Here is a 15,031-nt window from a genome sequence, read left to right as displayed (position 1 = left end):
ATTACGCCCACTCATCAAGTCTTTTCTGTCTGCGTTAGAGGCCTGCCAGCTCTTGAAATACAATAATGAATACATCAATAATTATTACAAAAATGGTAATGCATAGAAAAGTATAAAAGTAAAGATTCTGCATCAAAAGGTTGTTCCTGTCACTGTCAGAGAGATTCAGAAAAGATTGTCCTTGTCTCTTATACTTGCAATATTATAGGAGCAATAATTATTATGCCTCGGTTCGCATACGTAAGCGAGGTATACGGTAGTGTTTTTGTGTGTTTGTAGACTGTTATAGCTGCTCGAGGATCAATGAAGTGCAAGTAAGAGTTTCTATAGGCTTCTAGTCATGTTTTCTTGGGTTGGATTTGTAAAATAATGCTTCGTTCTAGAGTTATGCCTAGCTGCCTTTTCAGAAGAGCACGTAGCAAAACTTGTTCACCGAGTGTTGCTACTCTACTTTGTAGTTAGCTCTGCACTAGAACGCTAGCTATTGGTATTGCATGAGTGAGAAGAGAGCTGCAAGGCTCTAATCCACTTGAACTTTTGGCATAAATCGTTTTTAACAACAATCATCGTTGCTCATTACCCACTCTTTTTGAGTTTCCCTATGATTCCCGGACTCTGGATTTCTGCCTGCATGCAGCAAAATTACATCATGATAATACTGTGTGTCGCTTTATGTTACATAGCTTTGGCACCACCTCCACCCGCGGTGCTTTCTAGCTATCTTCAGAGCTAACAAGCTTGCATAAAAAAACTGTTAAACCTTTTCTTTTAAACCTTTTCTTGACAACTGCTCACTGACAAATACATCACTTCTTGGTGGGCGTATTCTCGAGGCAAATTAGCCTATGCAGGAACTTTCACTCAAAAGTGAGGGTGGGCGTAATCTCGATAGAGTACGGTACCAGTAATATTCTAATCAATATGAACTAAGGCGAAATCAACTAACATTCAAGTAATAACTGATCCTCGCTTGTGAGTGTGTCTGTGTTGATGACAGTGATGGTTTCCGCTCCTGCACCCAGAGAGAAAAAGTAAAGCTTCTCAGAGCAGTAACCCATCCAGCTGGTTGAGTCAGGGTTAAACGCAGAGTTCGAGCAGTATACATGACCCTGCATTTAAAAGAGATTAATAGTCTTATTCTTCCTTCTGTACACAACAACTTTTGTATTTTAAACTCTAAATCACATACTAATGACCACAAGTAAAGGAACCGGGTTACTAACACCAACCTTTTTAGTGTTGGCATATCCAGAGCCCACTTTTAACAACCCAAAAGGCCCATGGAAGTACAAGTACGAGCCATCCCCTGCCACTGAGATAAAGTTTCCTTCAGTTACATCACATCCTTCAGGAATAGGGAGGAGCCACGTCTCGACAAGACTGGATGAGGTTATCCCTTGTGAACACCAATCACTATCCACAACAGATCCCAGGAGAACAGCTTGGACAGAAGATTGAAGTTGGTAGAAAATCTGGGGAATCTTTGTATGTGTATGTATATATGCGTATATACATTAATTTTGTGTCGTTGTCGAATAACTATAATTGAAAATGTATTCTGAATTAACACATACACATGCCACACATGTATATTAATCACTGTTCAACATTTACTTGAACATTCCCTTGTTCAGGTCTTTCGGGAGCAGTAAGTAGTGCAGCAACTGCAGAGAGCATCTTCCCTGTATCACCGAGAGCTATAACAAGGCTGAGTAGACAGGCACTGGCCACACTGGACAGTTGTGACGCCAGCTGGTGCTCAGAGGGAGCTAGCTCAGACACCATCTCCATCAATAGCTCAAAGAGAGCATCTGGAATTAAGCAAACAAGCTTGAAACTACATCGTCATGTATATGAAAACACGTACCGTATAGCGCGAAATTTTCGAGGCACTTATATTTTGTGGAATGGCCTCTAAAAGCATTTCGTTGCACAATGTTCATGGGATGACTGTTTATCGTAAGCTACGCCCTTAATCGTTACACGTTATATAGCTAATAAAGAACAGTTTTTGTGGACTTAATTTTCGTATAGGATTGCTAACCCACAAAAACAGCGAAAATTAAGCCCCCTCGAAAATTTCGCGCTATACGGTACTTACTTGAATCACCATAGATTGCATCACCATGTGAACATTTTATTACTTAAAACAAATGTGCACATGTGATACTAAACGAAGTGGGTTTACATGAATTACCTGGTATAAGTAAACATTCACATACGTTATTGACCATGTACTTCCTTCTAATTTAGTCACCGACAGTCAAAAAGGAAACTACAAGCTTACACAATAGAATATCCTCCCATGAAAATCATACCACTTAATAGTTACAAACCTGTTGTCTTCCTAGGTTCATTCTTGAGACCATCTGGACTCTGCCCTTGTAGAATGTTAACAAACTCCATCAGAGCTCGTAGGCATAGATCAGGTTGTTTGTGCCAGATATCCCTAATGATAGAGAACACACCTTTTACACCTAGTCCAACCACAACAGGCAGCTTAGAGTCAGATTTCTTCCCCGACTCCTCAGAGTCTCCTTCATCATCAGACTCCTCCGCTTCTATGGTGTCACGAGAACATCGGGAGTTGAACGTGTCACAAAGCTGATTCTGGAGCAGGAAATGACGAATACGTGAAAAGATAGAGAAAACGGAGGGATTTCCAAAAGTGATGAGTGAGTTTTTTTCTTCTCGAATGACTCGCTTCACGTCTGGTTCAATGATGCTCTTCTATAGAGGATTAACGATAATAATTATTCATTGAAATACATAAACCTTACTTCCTCCTCCTTTTTGGTTTTCTTCGACTTCTTTGGTTTAGTTCTTGTTTCTTTCTTTTTACTGGAATTAAATCCTAAAAATTATTGAAAAGATAGAATTTTGAGCTTACTCTTCGTGAACATCTGCTTCAAGCTGTCTCCTTAACGTATCTTTAAACACTGATCCTGGGGACAGGAGCAGCAAAGAGCCTTGAGCAGCCACGTCAGAGGCCATGGCCCCTCTGAAAGCTTCAACTTTGAGCTGCTAGCTAGCTAGGCCTAGCCGGGCTTAGTGGCAAAAAAATTGGCACTAAGTACACTCTATCAATTGGCAGGACTAGAGTAGAGACTCGACTCAAAGCACGTCTTGACTTTCACCTTTGCTCTTTCACAGAATTGAGTCTGGGAATTTAGATCTGTGGTTGAAACATGATCAGGCAAAAATTGATTCCCATTCTGGGATAGATTCCAGTATCCAGCCACCCACGTGGACTTAATTTCCATCCTGATTGTATGACTTCATGCGATATATGCAGTCCTAGATCTAGTATCTACAATGGTGAGTTGCCTTATAGTTGTATCATGCTAGTTTTATGTGTGGAAATTTCTGTGTATGTTACAGATCACAGCAAGAAATAAACTCCAGCTCACATTTGCAATTCTAAAGCCAGACTTGATGCAAAGACCATTTGCTGCTAAGGTAATGTGTATTAAAAACTCTATGGGGTGCCGTTTGTGTAAAACATATGGAGATGTTTCGGCCACTCCAAGCGCTTAAGCACGCAAGGATACAGGAAATTTGTTGATCAATTTTATTTCATCACAAAATTGACTTGTGTTTACAACATAAAACTTGAACATGATATCTGGCAAGCACATGGCATTTAATTTACTGCGCAGGCACAGACAGGAAAGTTGCAAATAATCATACGCATGTGCGCATTGAAGCTAAAACTAATCATTAACTTGGAGTGGCTTTATAGCAGTCGGTGCTAGAAGAGTCGAAAGTGTTGCTCGATTGAGCTCTTGGCCGTTATAATTATAGCATGCATGTGATTGCTCTTTGGAGGTGGTCGTTAATGGAGGTTCCACTGTACTATATTTATAATTATTTGGCAAATGGGGCAATTAAATGATTATTGGCTATTTTTAATTTGATGATCATGTTGCATGGTGCGTTATACTGGAACTGAAAAACCATAGGCGATTTTTTTAAAAATGGCAACCCTCACCTTGATTTGCTAAAGGCCTCGCTCCCTTTCTCCAGTTAATTATTAAACAGGTGATAACATTATGGTCAACATCTCTGCTTTTTTACACATGTATTATCTAATACTAGTAGTCATATTATAGAGGGTGCTACAATAAAAGTGCTGAGTTGGCGCTATTTGTGTGTCTAGTCAGCAGTTTCATAGATAGAGCTACTGGCCATCAAGGAAATGAGCCGTCTGACTTCTTCCTCACTCCTAGCTGTACAACATTGATCACTGCACCTGCTTCTGATTTAAAATCTCTACTAAGGTTTTTCCTAGCCAAAGTACTATATCTACATCAGAGATGAGGTTTTTCTTCCTGGACTGAACAGGAGTCGATCTGGCATGTAGGTGATTCTCTGGATATTTTTACTGCTTATCTCTAGCTCTTGATAACCTGTGTACAACTAAACTGCGGACTAGACACAATAATAATAGTGCCGACTCAGCACATTTATATCGATATTATTTTTTGCACGTGATCTCAACTTCCTTTCAACCTCCTCTGGCTATAATATTATATAGTTAAAATTATTTGCCTCGTTGCTATAAATTTGTATCAGAAGACTTTTTAATTAGCAGCTATTGAACTTGACTTACACCTTTTTCTTTTTTTTCGCTACATGAATCCCCTATTTTCTCAATTAATTTTCTCAATTATGCTGTCACTGTATAAGGTGTCTGATTGTAATCGTCAGCAGTATAAACATAGTGTTAAATTATGTGCCTTAAATGTAGTTGCGCGGAGCAGGCAGTATCCATATGGGATAATATCACGGTATTACATGCTAGTTGTTAGTGAAGACCTCTCAGCTGGAGATGGCCACACAGCAGTGAAGTGTCACTAGTTAGTCCATAGATAGAAGAGAAAGGGATTGGCAACGGAAGTGGTTCACGTGATGCTTCTACAATGAACTCTACGTAGTAGCTTTGACGTGTTTCACCCGGGAACTTGATAATAAGTTTGTTGAGTCTAATGCTTGCGTCTCAAAGACCCTTCTAACACTTAAACAAATGCCCCCTGATGGTGAGTATCATTAATTGGAAATGAACAAAATATAATCTTGATTGTCGTGAATCGAAGTAGCTATAGTCTAACACAGAGCGATTTTTCATGCTTAGCTATACTATGATATAGCTAATTAGATTGTCTCACTAAGTAGTGTGCTGTGTCCCATTTGGCCCCAAATATTATTTTGATGAAGTTGATGTTTAGCAGCAGAACTGCTCATGAAGTTTTTACAGCTAGACAGCAAAAACAATTCTCAATGAATTATTCATGTTTAGACCCCCACGTTGGAAGTAAGCCTCGATTAAAACCACAGTGCAAATGCAGATGGTACTTCGAGGGTACACCGTTTCCAATCCCTTTCTCTTCTATCTATGGTTAGTCTAAGTCTATATGTGCAATAATTATATTGAGAAAAATTGCTGACAGTTTTTTGCTTTAAAACTTACAAATCATACCTTGTCAAAGTCAGAAATAATTATTGTACCTTTTTCACAGCATTATTCTCTATGCTCAGGAGTACCAAAAATTATGCTCACCACGGCCTAATACTTGTACAATCATCATGTAGTCAACTAATGACTCCAGAGGAGGGAGGACACGATTAACCTTTAGCTCTAATTAGCTAATTATCGCGACCTTTTAATGACATTCTTTGCATGAACGATTCATCTTTTCTTTCTTTATAACCTCTACACATTGGGACACACAGAACAGTGTACTGTAGTACGAGTGACAGGCAATTCTTGCAGGCACAGAGCAAACCATAAAAATAAAGGGGTGCTAGAAGCCGAGACTGTTAGTGTCATTGACGTTCTTCATGTTGGAGACACTCTGAACTAAACAATTCCATGTTGCAGCTTTATCACAGAGACAGGAGTGCCTGGGGTGCTCCTCATAGGGATCCTGGAGACAGGATCAAGAGTGCTTCACACAGACAAGATCAGAGTGCCTGGGATGCTTCTCACAGGGATCTTAGAGATAGGAGTACTTGAGGTGCTTCTTATAGGGGTCCTATTACCTTCAGGTCCTGACAACTTGGCCGTAGGGGTACCTCCAGTAGGAGAAAAGGCTTACTTTGCTCTAGCTCTTGTGTCCAATATGTAGAGGTTATAAAGAAAGAAAAGATGAATTGTTCAAAGAACGTCATTAAAAGGTCGTGATAATTAGCTAATTAGAGCTAAGGTTAATCGTGTCCTCCCTCCTCTGTAATGACTCATGCACACAGACTGTATGGTGAATAAATGTAGGCTTTCCGGATATTCCCATGCACACTAGTGTAAGTGATAGAGTTGTTGTATCTGGTTGGAAATATAATTTGATGCATACACATGCTTCCTCTTTCGGTTTATACATAGCAACAATGGTTACCCGCAGGTAGTACAGAACATTATAGTAAGAGAAGGATTTTACATAGTCAGATCAACCCTAACACACTGGAAGGTGGAAGATGCCCGTCAATTCTATGCCGAGCATAAAGGTATAATATGGATGGAAAGAACAATGATGTTTAATAATTATTAAAGCCCTCGTGATATGGGACACTATAACACATAGATACCTCATGCCCATGTACTATCTATAACATAGTCACAAAATTTCCTCTCAAGCATCATAATGGTATAGTGTGCCATGAATAGAGGGCACCAATAGATTATCACTGTGCTCATTGCACGCAAGTTTAATCTTATGTTGTTATGCAGGAAAACTATTCTTTCATCGACTAGTGACCTACATGACAAGTGGTCCTATTAATCCGCTTGTGCTAGCACATCCTGATGCAGTGTCGGCCTGGAGAACACTGATGGGTCCAACAAAGTCGTATGTTGCTTGTACAGCTGCTCCTTTGTCTATTAGAGGGACTTTTGGCATTTCAGACACAAGAAATTCAGTTCACGGTGCAGGTATGTAATAATTATACCTAGCTGTTTACTAAACAGTACACGCCCTTGTGTTTGACAGATTCTATCATTAGTGCTACAAGAGAGATGGGGTTGCTTTTTCAAGATTTTGATCCTGTAGAGTGGTTTGCTAATGAAGAAGCTGGTTTCAGGAGTGGTGTTATGCATTACAATAAGCAAACTAACCAACACGAATTACTTTATGCCAGTAAAATTAACCAGGGAAAAGGTTGACCCCGAATAACCTGAATAATGTATAATACACATGTTTCAGTTCACACTTACAATTGATTTTATTTTCATTCGTAGAATCTGTATATACATACATGACTTATTGGGGTAATGGCAAACATAATTATGTAGCACTAGTCTAGGAAGCGAAGGCAGTCTGATGCAACCTTCCAAACCTCTCCATGTTTGATAAGCATAAAAGTTTGTGTGAAAGGACGTACGCGGTCATCACCATCATATTTCACCTCTCCCTGACAGGCTACAAGGACAGTTCTTGTGTCTCCCGTTGCCACTGGCTGACAGTCCAGACAGTGGACAACATGATCCGTACCAGGAAATGACTGATACATGTTTGTAATATTTGTCGCTCCTACAACATTGTTTCCATTCCATACAGCCACAGATCCTTCATAGTAGAACCCCGCAACTAACTGAAAATTGAACAACACTGTCATAGGAATAAATGGCTACCCATGCAGTCACTCATGCCTATAGGTGTGTGGAGTGGCTACCTTCTATATAGTGTGCAAGCTCGCATTGTGTACCATACGTAGTACTAAAATGTTTTGGCGCTTCTATGATTGCCCAGCAGCAAACGGATACAATAACTTTTTAACGTAAAGACATTATGTTATAATTAACATACTTTATTGTAATATTTCATTATCATGCCTACAAGTTTCGACTATTTTTCAACCAACTGTCTCATTAGCCGTAGTATAACTTTTATTACACGCTTGTAACCTTGACAGCATGAGTACACATTTTGCACGTTGGTACTGCATAATTATCATATTTTTGTGGCATTGATTTTACCTTCTGTTCCAGATATGGATGGGCGATTATTAAATATCTCTGGAGACGTACTCTTGAAGAAAGTGTGCAGAGCTACACAGTTTAGTGCGATAACTTTGCCATTATTGGTGTTTATGAGGCTGTTACGGAATATAAAGCAGTCAATGGTAGTTGCTCAAACAGCTCATTTGTGTCCACAGACCATACATGTCCACTGTTGCCTACAAGTATCCGACAATCCCAGTATGAGTACTAAGAGTCCGGAGGATCCTGTGCTTCCTGAGCTAATAAATGCATGCCAGTGCTCCGGAGGTTCCTCGTGTGTGTCCGGAGGTAAGTGGCGGCTCCAGGCTCTCGGATTGGTCAGTACTACCAAGCAGGCGGGAAAAGTCACATTACTTAATTCAAAGGTAGTGTGCATTATGGACATTTTGGGAGCAGATCTTTTGTCCTCTTTTCAAAGGTTAATTACAAACTACAATGGACCTAAAATGTGGGTGTGGTTTCCGTACATAAAAGGCAGTTGTTGCACAGAGCTAGTCAGTTAGGAGCACGAAGCTTGTGTCCGGAATCAAGAAGGTCCGCTCGTGGGAGGTTGCTTTTGTGTACTTATAGATACGTACATATATAGTGACTTTAATCCGTGCTAAGCTGGTGTCCTTTATACAGAGGTTGTCCTTCGATGGGAGGGTCCACTGTACGTGTAAAATGGATCACCTTAGGGCCCTGGGTTTATACACCACGAATAAAATCGGTTGAGCTATTGCGCCCCAGCTTGAAAGAAGAGCTCCAAGAATTAATTGTAGCTCTTTGGAGGTGGTTGTTAATGAAGGTTCCACTGTATTGAGCACGCGTTTCAGACAGGACTTCCAAAGCAAAGTATGCATGCGTTCAATAGTCTCTCTCTTTCATTACGGACTCCACACCTAAAAGAAGGATATATATGCTGACTTATACCACGTGACCGCAACACTATTGAAGGACCTCCCCTTACCAATAATTCAATCCACGATGCAGACTGCAAAAAGAACAACGGGTTTTGCAGCCGTCAAAGAGCTAGTTGAGCAACACGTCGACTCCTACAGATACTCAAGAGCCTCCTTGTCCAGGCGTTGGCCATTCGACGTCCCTTACTGGAGTTGCAAGCTCTTCAAAATGTGTCTGAACCACGCCCATGGACCCATAGAGGCTTAGCTATCTTTTTGGAGAGCAGCTTCCGTGTTTCTCCCAACGCTTTGGAGTCTTAGTACCGTCAAGCATGGCTCCTTTCACTTTCTTAAACAAAATGTTATTTTTCTACTGTTGACCAATGAGTAGAGTGCTATTAACCTTGTCAGTGTTTGTTACGAGTGCTATTATTCACTGTGATTCGTACAGTGATTAATCGCGTATCAGTAATTGCATGTCGTCAATAACAACGTGCAATTACTGCCTTGACGACCGCACGTTCGAACTAGAGCACTGAAGTGCAAACCCTCGGCTGGTGACATGATACTAAAGAAAACGGAGGAATGGTAGACGTCTATAATTATAATGCAGTGCATGTAGCATGCCTATGACTAGCACAGCAACTCAAGAGCAATAAAACTAAACTAATAACGTACAACTACATGAGACATGCACCGTGGACTGGGATCACAGCAAAGAAGCCTAGAGTCTTAGACTAAGAGAAGTATGGCTCCAGCTAAGCTGGAGTATAGGATCCAGAGTCAGTCAACAACCAGTCACAATTCTACTTTCAATTGTTCCTGGTACGGGATCGCTTCAGCTGAAAATCGGTAATGAAGCCTTGACTACGTATTTGCAACTGAAGTGATCCCGTACCTTAACTCAAGGCCATGTGCAAGTTTAGCTTTTGCTCGCTTTTATTCGACAAAGGAGCTTTAACATCAAATTCTGCCACTATTTAAAACAAGATACTGTTGTGTGAAGGCTATCCATGCTGTAAACACAGTGCTGTGGCATCCAGGTGAGTATAAAATCCCATCACAAACAAACAAACAAACAAACAAACTAGAGCACTAAAGTGCAAACCCTCGGCTGGTACATGGTGACATGATTAAAAAGAAACCAGAAATATAATGCAGTGCATATAGTGATGTTGTTATCATGTATGACTTGCACAGCAACTCAGGAGCAATAAAACTAAACCAGACTGGAGGCATGCTGAAACATTTGAGAACAGGTAGTGGTACTATAGATATATGCACTATGGATTAGGATCACAGTAAAGAAGCCTGGAGTCTCAGAGAAGTATGGCTCCAGGTTCTGCATGGAGTAGGATCCCAGTTAGCAGCAGGAGCTACTATCTATGCTATAATTCAAGCTTCTACTTTAGTGACCCTGTTCCATCGTTTTCTTGGTACAGGATCACTTCAGTTATAAGTAACGCATGTGCAAGTTCCGTTCAAGTTACATTTTGCTCGCTTTTATTAGACAAAGGAGCTTTAACACCGAAAGCTGTCACTATCAAAAGTACTAACTTGTTGTGTGGAGGCTACTCATGCTGTAAACGCAGTGCTAGAGCATCCAGGTAAGCAGACCTAGTCACAAGCTTATTCAAGCTTCTTAGCTTTTGCTCGACAAAGAAGCTTTAACAGCAAAATCTGCCACTATTTAAATCAAGATATTGTTGTGTGAAGGCTATCCATGCTGTAAACGCAGTGATGTGGCATCCAGGTGAGTAGATATACCTGTGACAAACAAACAAACAAACAAACAAACAAACAGACCAACATACTACTATACCCGTGGCCGCCCACGCGCGCCTCGGGTAACTGGAGCACTAAAGTGCAAACCCTCGGCTGGTGACATGATAATAAAGAAACCAGAAGAGTGATAATGCAGTGTATGTAGCATGTATGACTAGCAAGAGCAACTCAAAAGCAATAAAACTAAACCAGACTGGAGGCATGCTGAAACATTGAGTGGTACATGTCACATTACTCATTAGACATGCACTGTGGACAGGGATCACAGCAAAGAAGCCTGGAGTCTTAGACTTAGAGAGGTATGGCTCCTGCCAGGCTGGAGTAGAGGATCCAGAGTCAGCCAACAACCAGTCACAATTTTAGCAGTTCTACTATAATTATATCTGGTAAGGATCACTTCAGCTGCAACTACGTAATCAAGTCCACGTGTAGCTAGCTAGCTGCCAATGTGCAAGTTCAAGCTTCTTAGCTTTTGCTCGACAATGAAGCTTTAACATCAAAATCTGCCACTATTTAAACCAAGATATTGTTGTGTGAAGGTTATCTATGCTGTAAACGCAGCGCTGTGGCATCCAGGTGAGTAGATATACCTGTGACAAACAAACAAACAAACAGACCAACAGACTACTATACCCGCTGGCCGCGGCACGGCCTCGGGTAACAAACAAACAGACAGACTACTATAACCCGTGGCCGCCCACGCGCCTCGGGTTAATAACGGCCGCGGCTAATTTTTACTTGGAAACTGCAGCTAAACATGTCCTTAAAACTGCATCACAAACGATTAACAATCAATAGTATGGCTACTCGTGCAATAAGGGATTAATAGCATTCATAACAAGCACTAATACATGGTAAGGTTAATAGCACTGGCGTAGTATCCTTGCCATTGCTTGCTATTAATCCCATATTGCACTCTTAGCCATACTATTAATTATACATAATAATAATAGCGCATGTGAGATGTCCGAGATTAGAACAGGGATGCAGCGCAGATGCATATACAATCCAGATGCTCAGACTTGTGTGAACTTATCGACCTGCTTACTTGTCTTCTTTTGTCCATAGTTTCAAAAAAAAGCTGTGAAAACTTCTCCCCTGCTTCATCTGCCTCACTTGCACGCTGGGAGAATTCGTCATTGCTTTGTTTGACAGGTCCAAACACGCTAGTTGCCATTTTCTGTGGCCGATTTTTTTTTACACCACGTTTGCAATCTGATATGGCACAGGTACGTACGTAGTGTTGTACTAGTTGGGCGGAGCCCGACCGTCCCTGACAGGAGCCGTTGGAACGGGTGCCGGGCTCCGCCCAGCTAGTGTTGTACCAGGCAGAGATCGAGAGTGCATGCTGGTGTTGGAACTGGACTCTGGGGTGTAAAGTCTTCAACGGATGGTGTCACGTGAAGCGGAGGTGACAAAAGAAGAAGAAGGTCATTGATAATTATTTTAGAATAGATACGCAATAATTAGCAATAATTTTTTGTCCAGCTATAGTAGATCTTAGTTAAGTTCTATCCAATTCCTAGATCCTACAATTTATACAAACAATAATGTCGTCCCCACAGAGCTCTGCTGGAGGAGAATTGCTAAGGAGAGAGTGGGTGAAGTCTAAGAGTGATGAGTACAAGTTAAATCCTGCTAAGTGCAACACCACGTATACTTTTAGGGTATTTCAGTGGAACATGCTAGCAGATGGTGAGTGATCAGATATATTTTACGTTTGATAGATTTACCGTATAGAATTTTATTTTCGTATGGCTATATTTTGTATTGTAGATCATCGTACGAAAGTATTCTACCGCAATATGTAGATGGGCGTGGCCCGTCCTCCCAAAGAAGTCAACCCTATATCTGGATTTGTACTCAACTGCAAGATTGAGCCTGGACCAATCAGATTACCTGATCATTACTTAATGCTTTGCAGCACCAATCAGATTGCTCCAGCCCCTCCCCTTAATTCTTAATTGCTGCAAGTTGAGCTCTCTGGTTAGAGGTGTTGCCAATATTCAGTACAAATCCAGATACTGTATAGGTTTGAAACTAGTCCTTAGGAGGACGGACCCCGCCCTTCTATGCAATCATTCAACGTGTAACTATCTTGAGCTGTACGAATATTTAAAATACGAATTTTATACGAGGATAGTTTATACGAAAATTTTCACCCCAAAAAATTACCCAATATAGAGGGATATAGAGGGGTTATGCACGGGGCGTGATCAACACCCACGTAGATCATTGTCAGCCACGCTGAGTGGCAGCAAAACTTTTTTTACACACAATGATAGTAAAACTAGCACAATTGATCGACGGTGTTAATGCGAAACAAAGAGTTGCTGTGCAGTAAGCTGTAATGCAGATACTAAGAAAGGTCCTGCATGTTTAGCCGGATTTATATTTCCATGCGTGCAAAAAAAGTTAAAAACCTAGAGTTGATGCAGTTCATACAACACTTCATGTGAGCATCATGGGTCCAAGGATATAGTAAGCTGTAAGCTTAGCCTCTGTTAAAAGGTGTACATGTACGTACGTACACACATTCAAAGTTTTTGTGCTAGACTTCAAGTTGTTCCAAAGACCCTCAGAGAAGAAAAGAGTAGGCTCAGCAGTAAAATAGAGCCTACAGTAGTTTGGATCTGTAAAAATCACTTTGTTGGAGAGCATAAGAATTTTATGTTGCTGGAGAGTTCTATATACTTTTCAACAAAGTGATTTCTACAAATCCAAGAGTGACTGTAGGCTCCCAATCCTTGTGAATTCTGCTGAATTCCCTCTCTTATTCTTTGGGGATCGGTCTCTATAACAGTACTAGTCTGTAGCCTGCATCTTTCTTAGTATATAGCACTACAGCTTACTGCACAGCAACTCTTCGTTTTGCATAAACATGTCATCAATTGTGCATGTTTTACTATCAGTTCTGTGTAAAAAAATTTCTTTTGCCACGCGTTTACTCACGACGGTGGATAGCAACAGTTGCTTGCTTGAAACCACACTCGATCTGTGCATAACCTCTATACAGTAATTTAGCACCATATAAAATCATTGCATCATTACTTTCCTTTTAGCAATGGCTCATGGAAATTTTGTTAAGTGCCCTGCTGAGGTACTGAAGTGGTCGTATCGCAGCCAGCTTATTTTGAACGAGATATGTAGATCTGAAGCAGATATCATCTGTCTTGAAGAGGTCGATCATTTTTTGGACTTTTTTGAACCACATCTATCCCGTCTAGGATTTGAAGGTTTGTTCGTTCCCAAAAATGATTCGCCATGTCTTCAATACCAGCCTAATAACGGACCAGATGGTTGTGCTTTGTTCTTTCGTTCTTCGATGTTTGCACTTCTTGAAAAAAAAGAATTTAGATTGAAGAATGAAACTCAAGGTATTTCAAATCAAGTTGCTTTGCTTGCACGATTGAAAATCGAAGATGCCAACAAGGCAAAAGATTCACCCTTTTATACACTTTGTGTGGGAGTCACTCATTTAAAAGCGAAAAGAGACTACCAAGCATTGAGAGCAGCTCAAGGTGAACATCTCCTCTCTGAAATGGCCTCATTTGCCAGTGATGAGCATGCAATTATCTGTGGGGACTTCAATGCTACACCTGACGAGCCTGTGTACCAACACTTCACCAATAACAAGACTCACCAATTGCTGAACCTGTCCAGTGCTTATGCTGCATCGTTCAATGGAGAGAAGGAGCCACCGCTAACATCTTGGAAGTTTAGAGCATATGGTGAATCGGAGTACACAATCGACTACATCTGGATTTTAAAAGATAAGATGGTAATAGACTCGATATGGCGATTGCCAACAAAAGAAGAGATTGGTGAAAATGCACTGCCTTCACCCAGCTACCCTTCAGACCACTTAGCGCTTTGTTCTTCTATAACACTATTTTAGCACTATTGTAGCATGCAGGGTATTTATGTTCTATATTATGTTCTCGTCAACCCGTCACATTTAGCGTCTTACATTTTTTACAGAAGCAATTTTTAGTCTCACTATAGTTACGTCTTATATTTTTTACAGAAGAAATGTTTATAGTCTCACTTGCCTATCTTGAGGGAGCTATAGTATATAATAGCCTGTTTACTGTAAGCAAACAATTCTGGTGACAGTGCTTTGTTTGCAAGTTAATGCCTTGCTTTTAGTACTGTTCAAAGTGGTTGGGTATTATAATTTTATGAGACACCATTGCTTAAACAAAGTATTGTGTTATCTCGATCTGTCAACACAACTCCAAACATTTTGGAAAAATACTAGAGTGCAGTGCTTAAATAATGCAAAAAGAATAGCAGAGTCTCATATATCAGAGTTTTGTATAATTGGTTCCGTCTCATTCTATACTACAGAACCATTTGTTTGCCTCACTTA

At 40.6% G+C, this 15,031-nt stretch overlaps 3 protein-coding genes across 5 annotated transcripts in view; 2 read left to right on the top strand and 1 right to left on the bottom strand.

Annotated features, from left to right (window-relative positions):
- The window catches only part of LOC135350433 (E3 ubiquitin-protein ligase MYCBP2-like), a 29,083-nt gene extending 25,906 nt beyond the window's left edge, over nucleotides 1-3,177 (bottom strand). The window contains exons 1-6 of the mRNA XM_064549211.1: nucleotides 2,891-3,177; nucleotides 2,781-2,841; nucleotides 2,337-2,730; nucleotides 1,615-1,811; nucleotides 1,230-1,481; nucleotides 947-1,109 (exon numbers count right to left, since the gene is read on the bottom strand). Coding sequence (XP_064405281.1) covers nucleotides 947-1,109; nucleotides 1,230-1,481; nucleotides 1,615-1,811; nucleotides 2,337-2,730; nucleotides 2,781-2,841; nucleotides 2,891-2,994 — 1,171 coding nt within the window. The 5' untranslated portion in view covers nucleotides 2,995-3,177. The remainder of the gene's footprint in view (nucleotides 1-946; nucleotides 1,110-1,229; nucleotides 1,482-1,614; nucleotides 1,812-2,336; nucleotides 2,731-2,780; nucleotides 2,842-2,890) is intronic.
- Nucleotides 3,178-3,219: 42 nt separating this feature from the next.
- LOC135350445 (nucleoside diphosphate kinase 6-like) lies at nucleotides 3,220-7,233 on the top strand. Its single transcript, XM_064549229.1, has 5 exons — nucleotides 3,220-3,318; nucleotides 3,382-3,459; nucleotides 6,399-6,501; nucleotides 6,725-6,925; nucleotides 6,984-7,233. Exons 1-5 carry the CDS (start codon nucleotides 3,316-3,318, stop codon nucleotides 7,154-7,156), a joined length of 558 nt encoding a protein of 185 aa, XP_064405299.1. The 5' UTR covers nucleotides 3,220-3,315; the 3' UTR covers nucleotides 7,157-7,233.
- A 4,456-nt stretch (nucleotides 7,234-11,689) lies between these two features.
- Nucleotides 11,690-14,706, top strand: LOC135350440 (nocturnin-like). Of its 3 annotated transcripts, none has more exons than XM_064549223.1 (3): nucleotides 11,690-12,089; nucleotides 12,225-12,354; nucleotides 13,722-14,706. In XM_064549223.1, the coding sequence occupies exons 2-3, from the start codon at nucleotides 12,342-12,344 to the stop codon at nucleotides 14,555-14,557; spliced, it is 849 nt and encodes a 282-aa protein (XP_064405293.1). In that variant the 5' UTR covers nucleotides 11,690-12,089; nucleotides 12,225-12,341; the 3' UTR covers nucleotides 14,558-14,706. The 3 variants fall into 3 exon arrangements, with proteins under 3 accessions (XP_064405293.1, XP_064405291.1, XP_064405292.1); XM_064549222.1 differs by lacking the exon at nucleotides 11,690-12,089 and adding an exon at nucleotides 12,115-12,162; XM_064549221.1 differs by lacking the exon at nucleotides 11,690-12,089 and having other exon boundaries at nucleotides 12,106-12,354.
- The last annotated feature ends 325 nt before the right edge of the window (nucleotides 14,707-15,031 follow it).

The sequence above is a fragment of the Halichondria panicea genome, chromosome 16 (assembly GCF_963675165.1).
Source record: "Halichondria panicea chromosome 16, odHalPani1.1, whole genome shotgun sequence".
Classification (NCBI taxonomy): domain Eukaryota; kingdom Metazoa; phylum Porifera; class Demospongiae; order Suberitida; family Halichondriidae; genus Halichondria; species Halichondria panicea.
This window is presented reverse-complemented; position numbering and strand designations above follow the sequence as displayed.

Excerpts from the sequence above, each read along its gene's own strand:
- LOC135350440 (XM_064549221.1), top strand. The coding sequence starts at position 12,210 with ATGTCGTCCCCACAGAGCTCTGCTGGAGGAGAATTGCTAAGGAGAGAG. Across the intron at positions 12,355-13,721 it reads GTGGAACATGCTAGCAGATG|CAATGGCTCATGGAAATTTT; the intron begins GTGAGTGATCAG and ends CTTTCCTTTTAG.
- LOC135350445 (XM_064549229.1), top strand. Across the intron at positions 3,460-6,398 it reads AAAGACCATTTGCTGCTAAG|GTAGTACAGAACATTATAGT; the intron begins GTAATGTGTATT and ends GGTTACCCGCAG. Across the intron at positions 6,926-6,983 it reads AAATTCAGTTCACGGTGCAG|ATTCTATCATTAGTGCTACA; the intron begins GTATGTAATAAT and ends TGTGTTTGACAG.